The 18278-nt window shown below is 39.9% G+C and overlaps 1 protein-coding gene across 15 annotated transcripts in view; it reads right to left on the reverse strand.

Moving 5' to 3' along the window:
* Positions 1-18278, reverse strand: part of LOC133661820 (neurexin-2-like) — a 957097-nt gene that overhangs the window by 26441 nt on the left and 912378 nt on the right. For 10 of the 15 annotated variants that reach the window (XM_062065342.1, XM_062065337.1, XM_062065335.1 and 7 more), the window contains one exon: positions 13649-13738. The exons of the other annotated variants lie outside the window; for them this stretch is intronic. In XM_062065342.1, the coding sequence (XP_061921326.1) occupies positions 13649-13738 (90 nt within the window). The remainder of the gene's footprint in view (positions 1-13648; positions 13739-18278) is intronic. 15 annotated transcript variants of the gene reach the window in all.

The raw sequence follows: 18278 nt of genomic DNA on the forward strand, positions 1-18278 counted from the left end.
TAGAACAGGCGAGAAACAGTAGGTACACCATAACTACAGTTTGGTAAGTACCTCGGTTTTAAAGCCACTGTTCGGGTCACTTGAGGCACAGTAAGGAAAACAACGGCGAAACCTAATTTTGTTTTGCTAAGCCAATAGTTTTAATAATTTTTCAATTAAACATGAAAAAATCCCCAACAAAACTTATTGGAGGTAATTCTATGAATATTTTTTGGAAAGGGCAACAATGCAGACAAGTGTATTGGTAATAGTTTGAACAGGGTGAATCTTTTTATTTTTAGTAAAAAAAAAAAAGTGCTGCAATATAATAATAGTTTTGGCTTGTAGCCTCGTTTCCCATCTCTACTCAACAATGGCGGCACACTGCTTTCATTTTATCCACATGTCTTTGTCAGTTTAGAAACCTGATTTGGGACTACGGCTGAACATTTCCATTTATACTAAGTCTGGCTCATTTACACTGTTTATTCAAGTGTTGATTAATGTGCACTCTCCCAATTAAATAAATGAGAGAGAAAGTTTATGTATTTCACCTGCAAGGCCAGCTGTTCCCAAACAGGAGACTTTAACAACGTTAGAGGGATTTCAAGCTCTGGCTTCTCCTTGGCACTATCACTACAGCCATGACACAAGACGCTGTATTTGTTTACTGAGTAGACTATGGGCAGTTACACTTCCACACTTATTGTGTGCTGTGTGGGAACTTGATACACCGTATACAGTATATACCCTATACTTATAAATCTGACAACCAATACATGTAACAAACAACAAACATTATTAGCATTAATTCTGCAGGATTATTTAAAGGGGAACTGGACTTTTTTGGAATTTATTTTTTATGCATTCTAATTTGTAATATACGGCAAGTACGAGGTTGGTAACAGTGCAGCTAAAAGAAGTCATCGATTGCGTCCATAAAACCCTCTAAAAACAAATCCTAAGACCGCCAATAACCCATTTACATCTTGTGACCTGCATATAAACCAAGTATAATCGATACAGTTGTTACAAGTGCTAACGCAGAGGAACTACTTTTAGCGGTGCCATGATAACAGAGAGGTTATTAGCTTATGCAGCTATGGATATAATGAGCCGGTGAGTTGCGGCATCGCCTCTGAGTTGGTCAAAGTTAATTCTAAAATATAAATCATGCATCTGACTTGTATAATAGAAGGTTGTGGCCATAAACTGAGTTGTTGATTAATTTGACACGGAGATGGTGAGAAAAACATGAAAAGACGCTCGTTTGCACCCACTTTTTGTATTTTTACTTGCATGAGGATTATGATTAATTCTTCATCTAAACGGGAATTTGTCAACATCAGTCAGGATCTCAGTAAGAGCAGACATTGTACAGTAAGTGATTATTTTATTATGGTCATAGTTTGCAATAGTGCTATTTGCTGGATCTGCTTATCACTACTCGTGTAGCTGTAGCAAGAGTGCTGTTAAAAAGGGTTACACAACTGCAAAAGTATCAAGGATTTGCAGGCTAGTTTTAGAAGGTAAAATTCAGCTCTAGAAGGGAGAGGCAGGAGCCTGAATTTGAATTTAGTGTTTTTGCTGGTAGCACATATATTTTGAAGTAGATTGGAAATGACATACAATTTGCAGTGCAAAATATCTACAGTGAATAAATAAAACAATCGAATGAATGATGAGTGACCATTGGACGTTTGTGAGTGGGAAATCTAAGTGTGAGTGGTGAGCGAGGGAATAGAGAGATAGTGGGGTGAGAGGTTTGCGGGCTGCCTACCAGCATGGCAGGAAAGTGATGCGTCAGCACAAGTGCAAGTTTTTATGTTCTTTATGCTAGGCCTCCTTCATAGCTCGCCATCAATCAGTTCCGCAGTTCGTATCCACACTAAACACTTTCTTCACAGGGACTCACGGCACAGTGGAAGGCTCCTCAGCACGCTCTCGTATGGCTTCCCCACGGCTTCTTGTAGCACTGACTACAGCGCCATATTTGAAAGTGCGCAACTGGTCTCGCTGACCCACGTGACCTTGTGATGTCATACGTATTGCAAACTTATTGGCTTACACAACCATACAGGGTTGTTTAAGGGTTTTCCACCTGAGTTACATAGCCCATCCGCCTTATATGCAGGCTCAAAAATATACGGTTCCGGATCATCATTTGTCCCAAAGTAGTCATTGTTGGCTCTAATGAAGTCTGTCATTATTTGTAGTTGTTGAAGGAAATAGAGAACTATGTGACGTGTCTGTGAAATTAATGCGCTGCTGTATGTTTAAGATGACCACAATAAGTAAATATTACACGTTATTAATATGCCTGTTAGTACAGTACATGTATACTTACAGCATTTTTATAAAACGTTGATGGAGGTTTTTGGAGGTTTTTTAGCACGCTTTATAGGAGAAATAGAGCAAATCCCATTACCTCCATTGTTAGCTGACTTTTGCTAGCTCTTATTCAGGAGTTTGAATGCATAAAAAAGAAAAATAGGTGTTCTTGTCTCACATAAGAATTGTGAATGATAGGCGAAAAAGAGAAGTTCCCCTTTAAATAAATACTTTTTTCCATTCTGGACGAAACCAGAAAATGTTCTCATTGTTAGTGTTTTGTTTTACATTTTCTTAATTTTTAAGTGATTAATAAAACCATCTTCATAATATATGTGTGATACAAAAAGTGTCACAAATGCAGGAGATGGGCAGAAATATCTTGTGGAGGTGAACCAAAAGGAGTGAGGCAAACACAAAAAGAAAGAAAAGACACTAACAGGAAAAGAAGACGATTTACTGCGGTGTCCTTGGTAAGAGGACAGACTGGACGGTCTTCCATTTCGTGCAATCAGCCACTGGTGGGCACTGCGTCCCTCACCCGCGCTGTAGCACCACTCTCCAGTGAGAAATTGAAGAGCACTCCCGAACATGACAGAGCCTACTCCTGCTTTAAGTTGCTTAAAAAAAGCATGCACTTTGTGTGTGTGAGGATGTTTTTCCACCCAAAGCAGTGCGATCATGTCACAAAGTCAGCAGTAATCCATATTGACAAGCGGCTTATGATTATGAGGCAGCGTTGGGGGTGGCAAGGATTAGTAATACCTTTAAATGCCATATGTAAGTTCAGCAACCGCCAAGTGACCTATTTATTCTGTCATGGGAATAAAACACGGGAAAGGTGCCCTCCAGACTAGACCAAGGCGGATCGATGTTCGTTTTTATATAGGCTCTGATGATGTTGTCTGTTTGTCGGTTTGAGCGCAGTCAAAATGAACGTGACACCTGTGCTTTAGAGCCAATTTGGGTTTGGTGGGTTGCACGGCAAGGGCCGGTCCTGCCTCTGCATGCCAAGTGGCGTTTAACGGCACGGCGGCCTGCAGTGAGTAGCAAATGAAGAATGTCAACAAAGTGACCTTTTTTATGTCATCTTTGGCTTTTGGCAAGCTGGCCAAACATTTATTTACACCTTTACCTCTGCGTGCGCGCAGGCTAACGAGGCGCTGTTGCAGCGGTTTGATGGATTTTAAGCCGCTCGCTCTCTCCCCCCAGTGGAGGGGTGGCAGGCGGCCAAGGCTCTCATTATAGGAGACATCCAGAGCTGTACACAAAGCTTTAATTAACCGCAGTGCAGAGGGTGCCATGGCCAGCCTGCTGCCATGAGCCACCAAAGGCTCCTCTATTGCAGCTCTTCGACAGTGTATAATAAATTGGTATTAGTTTACGTCGAACATGCATACAATTACAATACAGTACATCACATGATTACATTTAGTCATTACATGTCCGAAAAGGAGCAGGAAGAAGCAGAGCTTAGTAGGAAGAAGCAGAAATGGATGGGTAAATAAATACTCTTATTAGCTAGTGAGGTGCGATGTGAGGCAGAACATTACTTATGTCTGTCTTAGTCACAGAAATGAATTAAGCATAGGTCCACCTGCACGGTATTTGATGAGATGCAATATGAGAGTTGCATTAAACAATTCTGCCTTACAAAGATGCTAAGGCCCAGTTTTGATCGACAATGCCTACCACGGAAAGGGAACAATTTGCAAAACAGGAAACTGCTTTGCTTTTGTGTAGGTGGATTTACCATTATTTTTATGAAATTGTAAGAGTTTGAACAGTGTGAATGATTATTGTAATTTTAGTAAATGAAATGTAACATTAATAGTTTCAGCTGGTAGTTTCATTCCCAATCTCGGCTGAACAATGGCGGCACGAGTGTACGCGTGTTTTTCCCCGACTTTATCAAAATTAACTATGGATCTCAACATTGTGTAAGGCTTCATTTATGATCGCAGACTTTGTTAAAAGCTTAACTCTTTTAGGTTTTGCTCACATTTGCGTTCTTTTATTTAGACTCACTGAGCTGGTGCTTTACGAAACACTCGTGGCAAAAATGTGTTTTAACAAATACCCAGACATTAAAACAATGGTGAGAATTTGTTGAATTAAGTTGTGACATTGAGCAACTCAAACCTAATGTTGGAACAACATGCTTTTTGACGACGTTTAATCAATGTTGGGTTCTGGCGTTGACAACTGAATTTTGGTAATTTTCCAACACAAATACAGCGTTGAAACAACATGTTTTTTGAGAACGTTTATTCAGGTTTTGACGTTGATTTGACCATTGAAATTTGATAATTTCCCAACCAACAACGTGGATCCAACATTAGACATCAACGTTGTCTCAATTTACACATACAACTATTTTGCAACGTTGTTTCAAGGTCAGTTTTAAAGGACATGTATGTATAATCAACATTCTATCAGTGTCTTGTGCCTGCTGGGTAATATCAAGATTATACTTAAATGGGAAAAACGAAACATTAAAAGTATATCAAACAAACCTTTAACGAAGTGGTCACTGCAAACGTATGCATTTTTCGGCTCTGCTCCCTTGGACTGGGATGCGTGCCACTTTTCCTGAAATCTTTTGTAAAATCTTGCACTACTGCCTTTCTTGATTACCTCTCGATCAACTCTGAAGAAACGTTGATCCTTTTCGCGATTTGAACGGTTCGTACAGCCGAAAACAACGCAAGCATAGGGCAGTTTTCTTCAAAAAAGGCTAAATGGGGCTTATGGCCCATTGAAAACAGAGGTTGGCTGGACCACCATGCATATTTAATGAGCCGAACGTGAGCCGGATGTGACGTCATTTAAATCCAAGCAATTGACAGACAAGGGTTTTCAAGATTTGGCTTCTCCTTGGCACTATGGCTATTTTTTTTAACCCAGTAGATGCCCATCCATCCATCCATTTTCTACCGCTTATCCCTATCGGGGTCGCGGGGGATGCGTCCTCTCATTATTATTAATGCAATGCTGTTTTTAACCTTAACATTTAACATATTGTTGAATCCAGTTTGACTGTTTTTTGGGAAATAGATTTTTATTATGGTGCCTTAGAGTGTACCAAACAATGTATTGTGCATGGCAACTGAGCCTACAGGGATTTTGCAAGCGAAAGTCGAGCTAGATCATTGTGCTGATGACCTCTGCATGTCCAAGCCTAGTATAGGAGGAGGTGGTTATTTTCATCGTATCAATAAAGCCCTCCATATTTGCTGTCAGAAAATCGAAATGTAAGGATCTATGCATCCCACATGTGCACATGTATCTGTGTAAAGATAGGGGACACTCTTTGAAACTGAAGCATGGAAATGTGAAATACACCTGCACAAATCGAAAGAATATTGACAGCTTCTATTGTTTTGGTTAAGGAAAAACACAGTGGAACCCATTTGTTACAAAAATATTATTACAAAAATAAATGCGTGTACTTTGTTAGTTGCTTTGATAGATTCCAGGTTAATACTGCCATGCTTTGATTTTGACACTTAATTTGCACTGAGCTTGAAGTCACTGTAAGCTTGATTTGATTTGATGCTGTTATTGTTTTGCGCCGCTTTTACAGCACATGTCAACATAAACCTGACCTTTCCCAAATTTGATGTCGATAAACGTGGTCGACCGTGTATGTCGACGTAGACCTAAGCAATTTCCACTGTATTAGGAACCTCCTTTGAAGCTACAACATTGCTTGATGGATGCACTCTCTTCTAAATGTTCATTTCCAATATGAACTATGTGGTCTGTTATTGCCGCTGCAAGACTCGCTAATTCATGGATCGCTTTTTCCCGAGGATGCCAAATAACATCTGCAAAGGTAGGCAGAGAGGAGTGCATGGCAGTTTGTACTTTTAGTCCTCTCCCCCTCACCTGGCGGGCGGGAATATTTGAGGGAGTAGTCGGAGATTGCCGCGAGGGTAGGATGTTCTAAATGGAAAAAGCATCTCTTTTCTTCTTTCCCTTTAAGGCTGCAATAAACTTTTTACTTTGAGTGGTCAGAAAGTTGGACCTGTAGTCCTAATGGCTTTGTGTTTACCCATAAGGATTCCACATAAGCAACAGGAAGTTCCTCCTAAGAAGAAGCATTTTATAGAGGCGGGGCAGGTTCTGACAAAAGCCTGTTAAGGAGTTCCAAGTTATTTCCTCAGTACAAGGCAATCTTTAGTGATTAAGAGGTTTGTTTTATTCCACAGAAGTTGGGTGACTTCCTCGGCCGAGCATCCGTGAACTAATTGTGTCTGACAAGGCAAATGAGGGGCTAAATGCAGCATGAAGTTAAGACTGAGAGCGCAGCGAGGTCCCTGAGGACGGCGGGAAATGTGACAACGTACTTGCGAAACTCTTGGGGGAGCGGAGGAGATCTAATCTGATGTGCTTCTATCTGATCTACATATCGCTGGATGCCTCCTGAACAGTGATACTGTCAAGGGAGCATCACTGACAGAGAGAGAACCCTGGTTAGATGAGGACACAGAGTTTCATTCACCAGCCGTCATTTTTAATTTTTAAATTTGTACTAGCACACTCGGCGGCATACTTATACACACTGGAGTGGTGGCGTGCTCGAGAATAAAACCCCCTTGTATTATCATTTTGCGTATTATCAGATTTCATAGCTGCAAAATGGCTAAACAAAGCTAACACGACCAAAATGTTACATTTACATGCCAAATTACTTCAGAAATATTGCAAAGAAGAAAATAAAAGCAATGGTGTTTGAAAGCACAGAGTAAGCATCCTGTTAGCTGCTTAGTTTTCACCACCAGGATAAGGCATATTTGCATGGCTTTTAATATGATAAGGTATCACTGGTCCTGAATTCTACTATTTTGGTAGTGTCAGAGGTCTCATAAAAGGGGTACTGGACGATAATATATTTTGCTGGACGATATATTGTTCCAGAAATTATTGCAGATAAACAATAATATTGTCAGCATTGTTTTTGTGGCCAAATTAAGCACTAACTTGATAATAATCTATGATAATAACAACAACACAAGTGTTCCTTTCAAACGCAATAAACGTATTTCTCATTTGTTTTTTTACTATTGTAAAGTGAAGGTAATTAATTATTCAAAACAAGTAAACAAACGTAAATACAATTGGCTATCAATATCTGTTAGCAAAAATTGCACTTTAATAAATACTATCTTATGTTGAAGTGCAGTTTTTCCCACTTTGGAAAAACTGGTTCAGGTCATAGGCGCCGATTCCGTGGGTGCTCGGGCCCCGAAGCACCCACGGACAATGCCGAGCACCCACGTGGGATTGATGGCAACTTTCAATCTTTAAAATAATTTAAAAAAAATCTATCTTGTTGTAGTTAATTTTGTGGCGAGTTTGGTGTGTTTTACAAAATAGTAAAGCCACAAATCATATGGGATATTAACTTCGCTGAACATCTATTTTGTTTTTAATACACACACACCGAACACCCACTGGCAGAAATGTAGATCGGCGCCTATGGTTCAGGTTGGTTTGTTTTGTTGTTTTTTGCTGCTTTATTTTCCAACAAATTTGGCAAACCTGCACATTTGTCTGTGTTGCTGAGCGCATGTTGACACTTTGATTTGAAGTCAAAATATTCCCACACTAACATTCAGCTTGGCAATCATCTTTTTTCCTCCTAATTTTTGTTACTTTGCGGCGCTTGAGCAGGGCTCTGTCCGTGCATCCTGTGTGTGTAAGCCAGCGATCCTGCCTCAGCCCACTCAAAAGAGGTTTCACTCTGTTCATTTAAGTCTGCTCTTAAATAATCAGGCTCAGGTGCTGAGAGAAATGCACAGAGTGAACTCTTTTGCACCCTGTTTGAAAGCGAGACACAAAGAAACAAACACACACGGACATGGCAATTTATCGAAGTTATCGAGTTCATTTTCATTAATTGTTCGAATCATTAATTTATTGACTATACTAGTTGTTATCCAGCGTTTACATATACATTGTAACTTGTCCAAATGGCATACACATCAACAATAAATTTAGTGAATTAGACGTAATTAAGGAATGGGACAGGAATTCACCAACATTAGCAACACTAGCATAGCTATAGGAGCTACAGTACAAACACTAATTTCACATTTTTCACAACAGCAAGATCATACTAGGTTGGACTATTTGCTAAAGTTAAAGTTAAAAGTTAAAGTACCACTGATAGTCACACACACACTTGGTGTGGCGAGATTAACCTTCTGCATTTGACCCATCCCCTTGTTCCACCCCCTGGGAGATGAGGGGAGCAGTGAGCAGCAGCGGTGGTCGCGCTCGGGAATCATTTTGCTGATTTAACCCCCAATTCCAACCCTTGATGAGTAAACAACAATCATATAATGTACTGCTCCCAGTTCTGTAGCTGACTAAAGAATAGTTGAATAGTTGTATAGTAGCAGATCCGGGCTTTATTATAAGATTTTATTTTAAAGTGCCAGTAGAGTGAAAAAGCATGTAGCCTCTATATTGAAGCTATCATCATATATATCGGATTTATGACACCAAAAGACTTCCAAAGTTTGCAAATAAATTGTTATGATCAAAATAGTATCAATCTCACAGAAATTCCTGAGCCATTTTGAGAGATAATGAGCAAGCCAGTCACCTGATCCCTGACATAGAGTTAGAAACAAGAGATCCCTTCCCCGTCAAAAACAATGCTAATCAAGCAGACGTTGTGAGAGCCATTAATGATTACTTTGGGAACAAATTATGGTACAGTACCTTATGTTTTTGAACTTGAACACAAAGAAGATGAGCAATAAGTTTTAGAAGCCGAGTGCTAAACGGATGCAGCTTTTTTGTAACACTGCAGCATGAGCAGCGTTGCTAGGTGCTAAACATACAAACAACCATAATAAACCATAATAAAACAAATACTTACTGTACAATTTCCACTCTCACTGGGATGCCGACCGACGGGACGCTCACATACTGTCGTTCAGATGAAGATTCAATCGCAATCCTCACAAAGGGGTAAAAAAAAAGTTGCTGCAACTACGTCTTTTTTTGTCATCTCTGGGAATGTCAAAGTCGACCAGTCCCACGGTCCATGGCCACATTTGCCAGGTGAGAGATGCATGAATTACAATCTAGAATTTACTTTTAGCACGTTTGAGACGAAGTAGAAGCAGTGTAAGCTATCAATGCGCCGCTAAAATAGGGCTGTCTGTGTTGGCGCTTATAACAACAATTCCGTTCATATTTGGGTCACTTTCAGGTCACGACATGTAAATGGAGTATTATTGGCAGTTTCTGGATGTTTTTTAGATGGTTTTATGGGCGCAATGGATCACCCTTGGTCTGTTGACTCAATTGTTGGCCATTTATTTATGATTTTGAGTGCATACAAAAGCTAAGCATGTGTTCTTGTCTTACATAAGGATTGTGAATGATAAACAGCACATCTCTTCCCAATTTTTGCATATTTCCAGTATAACTGATCTGATGATTGTCATGTCTGTGTGATCATGTTTTGTTTTAGTGATGTTCGGTTTTGTTTTTGGACTTTTTGTGCACTTTTGTTTGTCACCATAGCAACCATTAGTTTCACCTGGTTCACATAGTCATGTCACGCACCTGTTTCACGTTTTGAGTCACGCACCTGTTTTCACTAATCATGTCACTATTATTTAAACCGATTGTTGTCAGGAAGTCTCCCTGGTGACATCACACTCCTGCCACTCTGTTTCATGCTCAGTTCACGCTGCTTGTTTCATAGCTTCCATGCCAAGTAAGTTTTTGTTTATTAAATGCCACAGTTAGTGTTTTTGTTTCATTGTTCATAGTTTCTGCCTTTGTGCAAGTTTTGTCTTTATAGCCAAGTTTTGTACTTCCGCCCTTGTGCGCGCCTTTTGTTTATTCCTTTTTATTGTCATTATATTAAATCACGTACCCACCTCCAAGCCATGTCCGGTCCAAATCATTTGCACCTCGGGAGAACAAACCACGCCAAAGTCCAAGTCGTGACAATGATAGGGTCAGAGTGCAGAAGCGTTACTACACTGACGTAGAATCTACGGAAATTGCAGACAGTATTCGGAGCGGAATGTTCAAAATGGCCGACCAAATTTGTGGCATTTTGGGATGTTCAGACAGTATTTTCACATTGTGGATTGTAAATACAATTGGATATGGTTTAATGGACAAAATGAAACACAATTAAGCATATAATGCAAACTTGTTTTTCCACTCTTTTGGCACTTTAGGTTGGCAAAGTCTGTTTTTTACCAAACCCTTTTGACACGTTTGCATTATTATAGGGGCTCTTAACTAGCATTACACAATTTTCAATTACGGTAGTTCTTATTACAGCCATTTTCCGGGAGGAAGAGTATATTATAGTGACAGTCGCACAGGAACCAAGGAGAATAAGTCGAGGGCAGACAAGGATGACAGACCCTTCACAGAAGTAGAAGGAGATGCAAGGAAAAGAGGACACATCCGAGTAAGTTTCGGCGGAAGGAACTTTGGAGACTGATTTTTTCCCTTCATTACTTCCCCACAGTGGCTGCCTCTTTGGATTTAGTCAGCGGGCAGGCAATAGGACGGAGACGCTCACTGCGATCTCTATCAGGCTGGGACGACAATGGGATGGGAACGGTGCTGAGATTGGCATGGAGGACTCGGGTGGCTTCCCAGGACTGGGCCAAACAGTAAGGCTTTTTGGAAAGGTTTACTTCCTCTATGTCAGAGGTCCTTGAAGCATTATTCCAATCACATCTGCAAGGAATTGTGAGCAAAACCAGGTGGTACCCAAACCTGGAGCATGTGGGAATGATCCAGGCTCTTTTACCACAATGACAAAAGTGTTACCATCATTCACTGGAATCCAAACAGTGACACACAATAACATGCTCCATGTTCTCCAAACAATAAATGTTAAAGGGACCTTAGTGTGTTTCCAAAAATCCAATGTTTTTATTTGTTTTAACCCTCTGAGTCTTTGCAGAAGAGGAATACAATTAGGGGAAGGGAGTGGTTACTATCTTTAGAGTCACAGTTAGAAGTTTGTTAGGTTTTTTTTTTAAATTCATTTTTTCAAGCAATTGCGCAACCTGGTCCAATTGTGTTAGATGAATTTATAATGCGGTTAGAACTGAGGACTCCCCCTGGTGGCTGACAATGGTAAAGTAGGTGGGGTGGGGCCATTAAGAGAAGCCCTCAGTGGTTAAAGTGGGTGGGCACTGTTGTTAAGTAGTTAGAATCTGCTCTGATCTTTAACAAGCCTTTGAGCGTGTCCCCCAACTAGGCGTTTAACGGCACCAGCCAATCACGGTTCGGTAAGTACGTCGGTTTTAAGGACACAGTTTGGTTCATTTTGGGTACAGTAAGGTAACAACATGCAAAACAAACTGCATCGCTTTCGTGTAAACATATTTCACAATTTTTTCCGATTAAAACATAAAACACTTCTAGCAGGTGATTATCTATTAAAGTTGCAGACAAATGCAAATATAACTTTATCCACTTGTTTTTGTCCATTTACGTTTTTTACCAGAAAGTGTTCACAAACACAATACTTTAACGACGGAAGATGATTTTCAAGCTCTGACTTCTCCTTGGCACTATCCCATGGCTCCTGCTAGCCAAAATTTGGAACGAAAGGCAGTTGTGCTTGCTATCTCTCACCTGATGTATGCTGTAACGCAGTGGTTCTCAAATGGGGGTACGCATACCCCTGGGGGTACTTGAAGGTATGCCAAGGGGTATGTGAGATTTTTTTTAAATGTCTGTCAAAAAGAACTGTGAAAAGAAATGCAACAATGCAATATTCAGTGTTGACAGCTAGATTTTTTGTGGACATGTTCCATAAATATTGATGTTAAAGATTTATTTTTTTGTGAAGAAATGTTTAGAATTAAGTTCATGAATCCAGATGGATCTGTATTACAATCCCCAAAGAGGGCACTTTAAGTTGATGATTACTTCTATGTGTAGAAATCGTTATTTATAATTGAATCACTTGTTTATTTTTCAACAAGTTTTTAGTTATTTTTCAACTTTTTTTCCAAATAGTTCAAGAAAGACCACAACAAATGAGCAATATTTTGCACTATTATACAATTTAATAAATCAGAAACTGATGACATAGTGCTGTATTTTACTTTTTTATCTCTTTTTTTTCAACCAAAAATGCTTTGCTCTGATTAGGGGGTACTTGAATTTAAAAAAAGGTTCACAGGGGGTACATCACTGAAAAAAGGTTGAGAACCACTGCTGTAATGGGAAACCGTACCGAGTGTTCCGTCACACTACGATTACATGTGCCCTTACACCCCCGCATACTCAATCGCATCTCTACGAATATGCATGTGGGGTTTAGGCCCATGATTAATTTATTCCCAATGTAGTCCCAACACTCTCACCCAAACAGGCGCATTAAAGGGAATAATGCATGTGCGTCATTCCATAAGCGGGCGAGTCATTTCTTATTGATCCACCGCTTCGTCTGACTTTCATCTCCCACACCGCTCAAGATTGGGATTTGTGTTAGGAACATCCCTCGGTGGAGGAGACGCCGGGACGACCCGGGCCCGCTTTTGTTTTGGTGAAATAAACATTCAGGCCTTCTTCCTGTTTGTCTGACGCAAACATGCTTCCTCTTCCTTTGTCTGAATTAATTTTGTGAACAAGTGATTGTGTGTTTGTTGTTGTTCCATTACAGTCTGCATTGGAAGGTGTGGCGAAAGCTAACTGGCTAATGTCTCATTTCCATTTACCTTTGAGGCACTTTGCAAAAGTAAGTTACTCTATCATTGCTTCACCGTGTTGCAGTTGCGATTTATTTGCAACTATTGCATCCAAGTTAGCACAAACATGGCTCAAGACAAAAGAGAGGTCAGTTCAGGGGGTGGGGGTGGGAGGCACATTGAGCACTCAAAGGGTTAAAGGAGCATCACTTTGGACTGGGCCACATTACATGAAAACAGTCCCTTTAACTTTTAGTGAACTTTCATGTGTCGTTAAAGTGGATATTGGCGGGGAACTTCGGGCAAATGTTGTCTAGTCACATTCATCCAACAAGACACAGGAAAGAAACATAGTTATTTTCTAAGGAAGGGGGAGGTTATGTCAGGTTATTTGGGAGTTAGTTCTCTGAAGAGATGCAGCCCCACTTAAAGGATGTGCTCATCTATGAGACTTTGAATCCCGATTGCATCACTTTGGAATAATTAAAAACTGATTATTGAACTTTTTTTGTGAGTTGCATAGGTGGTTTAGAGTGGGCGGTACTCAAGGTAACATGGTGCTGCATCTCTTGCAGAGTTGCGGTTAGCGGCAGCTTATATGCACGTAATTAGTGGAGTTAAAGGGATTTTATTACCTTTGTCGAGTAGCCACTCGTCAACTACCCGACCGAGGCGATATGGGATTCTTTGTCTAGCAATAGCCAGGCGCTCATTATCAAAGTTCCCTTTAAGAAATTTGGAGAAAAATTAAGAGAGGTTACACAAAATAAAGAGTAAAAAAAAAATCTGGAAGTTAAACAGGTTAGAGGTTAGAAGGGCAACATGGCAAATGTTTAGCATAAAAGTTATGTGCGTTTTAGTTAGGACATGATGTGGATGTTTTGGGGCTGCTTTGTTGCTCAGCACTCTAGTTACCATGTTTTTAAATGCTTTTAGCTCAACAGGACGTTAGACTCTTTTATGAATGATTTAGACAGATTGCATTTATACAAGTGCTTGCTCACAGTATTAAAAGCTGTTCCAAATTGAGTACACAGAAATCACATAAACAGAAAAAAGGCAGTCATTAGCAAAGCAGACTTAATTGCATTCAGCAAATAAAACAGGAAATTAAACAGTCAGCAATACAAATCATGGTTGTTTCAAGGAAGACATTTAGTTTGTTCCCGCCCTAAAAGAATAGTCTTGATGTTGTGACACCCCCCTGCTCTCGTTCAGCACTTCTGAGAGGCACCTGGTAATTAACATCTTTCCATCAGCCTGTCAGAAAATTTGCATTACTACAGCGCAAACTTATTACCCCTCGACGCAGTTCAATCAACCTCAGGGTCACGCCAACTGCGTGGCGCGGGGGGGACGTCTTGGTGGTTGGCCACACGGGTCCTTTGATTCGGTCTGATGTGAAGACCGTGTCAGAGGTCTAATTAGGAGTTACTGTTAATGCAGAAAGGCAACTTGCATGCAGTCGTAAGTCTATTAAGTCGATTGTAACACCATTATTGGTCGTAAACTCTAAAAATGACAAATTGTAACGTGAGACATGCGTTTTCCTCTCATGACTCAGCAATGGGAAATAACTTGACCACAACCACCCGAAGAGCCACCAACAAAGAACACACTTCTAAAAATCCCATGCCGCAGAGGTCCGAAATAGGCCGCCTCGCCTCTCCAGTTTGCACTACCTCCTTCAGCTCCCCAGGGGGCTCTAAAAAGCAGAGGAGTCATTTCAAAAGAAGGGAAGAAGAATTAACGACGGATGGATGAAGAAGTGTGAGCGTGCACCCTGTGAGTCATTCCACTGCTGCAGCATCCGTGTTGCTGACTCACAGCTAGCAAGGAACACTACAGGGAGTGAGCCTGCAATTGTAACACAAGGCTTCAGTGTATGGGATGGGCAAATTCCAAATGTTGATTTTATCGATACCGAAGATAGACAGATACGGTATTAATTTATTTCAAACATGCAAACAGTTACAATGTGGTACATCACATATTTACAGTTTCTCATTTCACCGTGTCTGAAAAGGAATAGGAAGAAGTAGATCTTATTTAATATTACCCCTGTTCTATTTCAGAGCAATTTGTAACACAGTTTTTACTTACTGTTCTCAATCTGTGACACAAATAATGAATACAATTATAAATAATCAACAAAGTTCTAATGAATAAACAGTTGTTTGTAAGTTGTGATTCACATAATGAGATGAATATGATTGTCTCATTTTTAAATAAGGTTTAAGATCTTTCCTGTTTTAAGATCTTTATCAGGATTCGTCTTCCTTATACTTTGAGTTTCAACAGTTTCTTAAAGTTGATCATATTATTACATTGGTTTGATTTCTTTGCTTAATCCATTCCATAATTTATGTATTAATAATTCCACATACTAATATACGGGCAGTACGAAGGTCCTGGGTTCAATCCCCGGGCTCGGGGTCTTTCTGTGTGGAGTTTGCATGTTCTCTCTGTGACTGCGTGGGTTCCCTCTGGGCCCTCCGGCTTCCTCCCACCTCCAAAGACATGCACCTGGGGATAGGTTGATTGGCAACACTAAATTGGCCCTAGTATGTGAATGTGAGTGTGAATGTTGTTTATCTGTGTTGGCCCTGCGTTTACTTGTGTACCCCGCATTCCGCCCGAGTGCAGCTGTGATAAGCTCCTGCACCCCCCAATTTATCATATATTATTACCCATACGACGTCTGTTTGTATTTGTGTTTTGACTTTCTCTCCTACTGTTACCAAATGGTATTATTTAGAGGTTTACTAGGATTTAAGGATAGTCTGTTTTTGTCAAACATTCTCTTAATTTGTTCATTTCTTCTGGTATTATTTTTATTAGCTTTTGTGTGCTCTCTCCTGAACAAAATGCAGTCGCATCATCTGCAAATAATGCTACTTTAAGTCCGTTGTAACTTTGAAAGTGTTGTTTTTATAGTAACTGAACAATTTTTGGTCCCAGTATTGATCTCTGGGGTACACCACAAAATATATTTAGAGCAGCAGACGTGTTTGCCTAGCTTCACGTATTGCTTCCTACCGTAGTATTGCGGTAAGATATATATTCCAATTCTTTTCAGTATTTATTTTTTTGTGTGGTTAATATTACATTAATATTACATTGTTGATATTGTTATATTTGTGTATTGTTATAATGTTGTTTTTTTGGACACTGGAGGATTTTGGGGGCAACAAGACAAAGGATTTGAATGAGAGGCAATAATAGTTTTTGCTTTTATTTGGTTAATTTACACTAGTGTTCCCGCGCCACTCTGAGGCTCACTTACAGTCTCAGTGCATCGCAGATTTAAAATTATTTTTGAGTACATTGCAATTTAAGAACAGATTTAAGTCATCACATTATGTAGGTTTTAGATTGTATGAAGTGTTGTAAGGGCATATGAAGTGTTTCTAAGTATGTGTGAAAGATGTGAGGAGTATAACGAACGTTTATAAAAACTTTAAATGTATGTATATAAGTCACAAAATCTGTTAAAAAAAATTCCCTCTGTGCTATACCATCATTTGCAGTATCACCCACCCTTTCTTCAGGGCCCCAATAATCCCTAATTGCCAGGACTGCCTGCATTAATGTCAAATACTACAAGTCTTAATGGAGCTTAAGCTCTACTTTTAAAACATTATAAGATCACCATAAACAAACTGAACTTAAAGGTCAATACTATCCCGTGCTCACAATGCATTCCTCAGAAAGCCTTTGGATAGGGAGGCGAGGAAGCAGGAAGATGAGGATTGGTAGTGAATGGGTGCATGCATAAGGAAATGTGGTCAAAATAATAAGAAGCCGGGAGGAAAATGGTTGGTGGAAGTTGTCCTGAGAGAGAGTTAATCTATAAATCAATTCTTTGGGTCTACTAATACCGACTAAGTCTGTTTCTTATCCACAGGGATATTCCAGATCCATAAATCTAAGCATTTGAAATGGCAAAAAAATGAAGAGTTTAGCAGCAGCTCGATGAGGCAGGAAATTGATTGGTCGTGAATGATCTGAGAACTGTGCTGTGTGCTGTGAAGTAGTCAACGGCATTATTTCATGAAGTAGATTGATCAAATTCCATACAAGCAGTTTTTTATTAATGGACAGCCCTCATTCGGGTTACTAACTTGTACTAACTTGGTGACTTATGATGCTTTGTCAGGTAATGTTGAGCAATTTGCTATATTAACGCTAGGTTTATGATACAGTTACAAAGTATTTGTAATAACACATGGTACATGAGCAGCATCACTATCCTTTTTGTATTTCAATGTAATTCTTTGGTTGGTGGCCTAAATGAGTTTCCTTCACATAATGTTCTCAACTTTCAAGTTTCTAAGTTGCTTTGGCTTGATGGTGGCCATTTTTTAACAGATCTTGCTCAAATTGTTGTACCTGTCTGTACCTTAAAGATATGTATCGAATTGTGTGGACATGCGACTGAATATCTAAAAGTTACAGTGGGTGTTTTTGTAGAGTGCGTTGAGCTGCATGACAAATTTCAAATCAATCCAGTTCTTGGGGTCAAATTTTGTGGTTTAATAACCGCACCACCATGTGGTGTATTTGTCTGTAAAATAATAGCACAGGCAACACTGCAGAAGACCCCATGGGAATGTTAAAACATTTTTTCCCTTGACTGTAGGTAGTGCTTCACTAAATCCCCCGTTTCATGATCTTGTCCCTCTTGCTCATGTTCTAAAACAATCCTTTATCCACACCCATTTCTTCCCCTGCAAACAAAGTCTATTTGGCCTCCACTACACTGGAATTCTCTTCACTCAACCACACTTTAACGCTCCCATCGGACTTCCTTTCCTTTCACATACTCTTCATCAGCATATTTACGTTATGTAGATAAGTAGGATGAGTCATGCAACAGCCTACAAGTGGGATATGTTATATCTATAGCTACTTTGTAGCATGTCAAATTAGTGGAGCTATGTCAACGCCCCTCGGACTGACTGACTGACAGCCTCACATTCCGCCGCTCTCGACACCCCGGCCACACCCCCCGAACAACAATTGAAGCTGACTGTTGCAAGGCTTCTGACATTTTCTAGCATCCAACATCAAACAACTCTTCCCTCAAACATGAGCATCATTGCTCGCCTGCAACCACAAGCTAATAAGCCAAATACTAGAGTCTGTGAACGTTGCTCCAAAGTACGAATCTTGTGTTGTTTTATTGAGCATTCAAAAGTAAATCTTGACATGTGCAAAGGCAGTTATATATGAAAAAACAAGGCGGCAGATAAAGAAAGTCCT

The sequence above is a fragment of the Entelurus aequoreus genome, linkage group LG12 (assembly GCF_033978785.1).
Source record: "Entelurus aequoreus isolate RoL-2023_Sb linkage group LG12, RoL_Eaeq_v1.1, whole genome shotgun sequence".
Lineage (NCBI taxonomy): Eukaryota > Metazoa > Chordata > Actinopteri > Syngnathiformes > Syngnathidae > Entelurus > Entelurus aequoreus.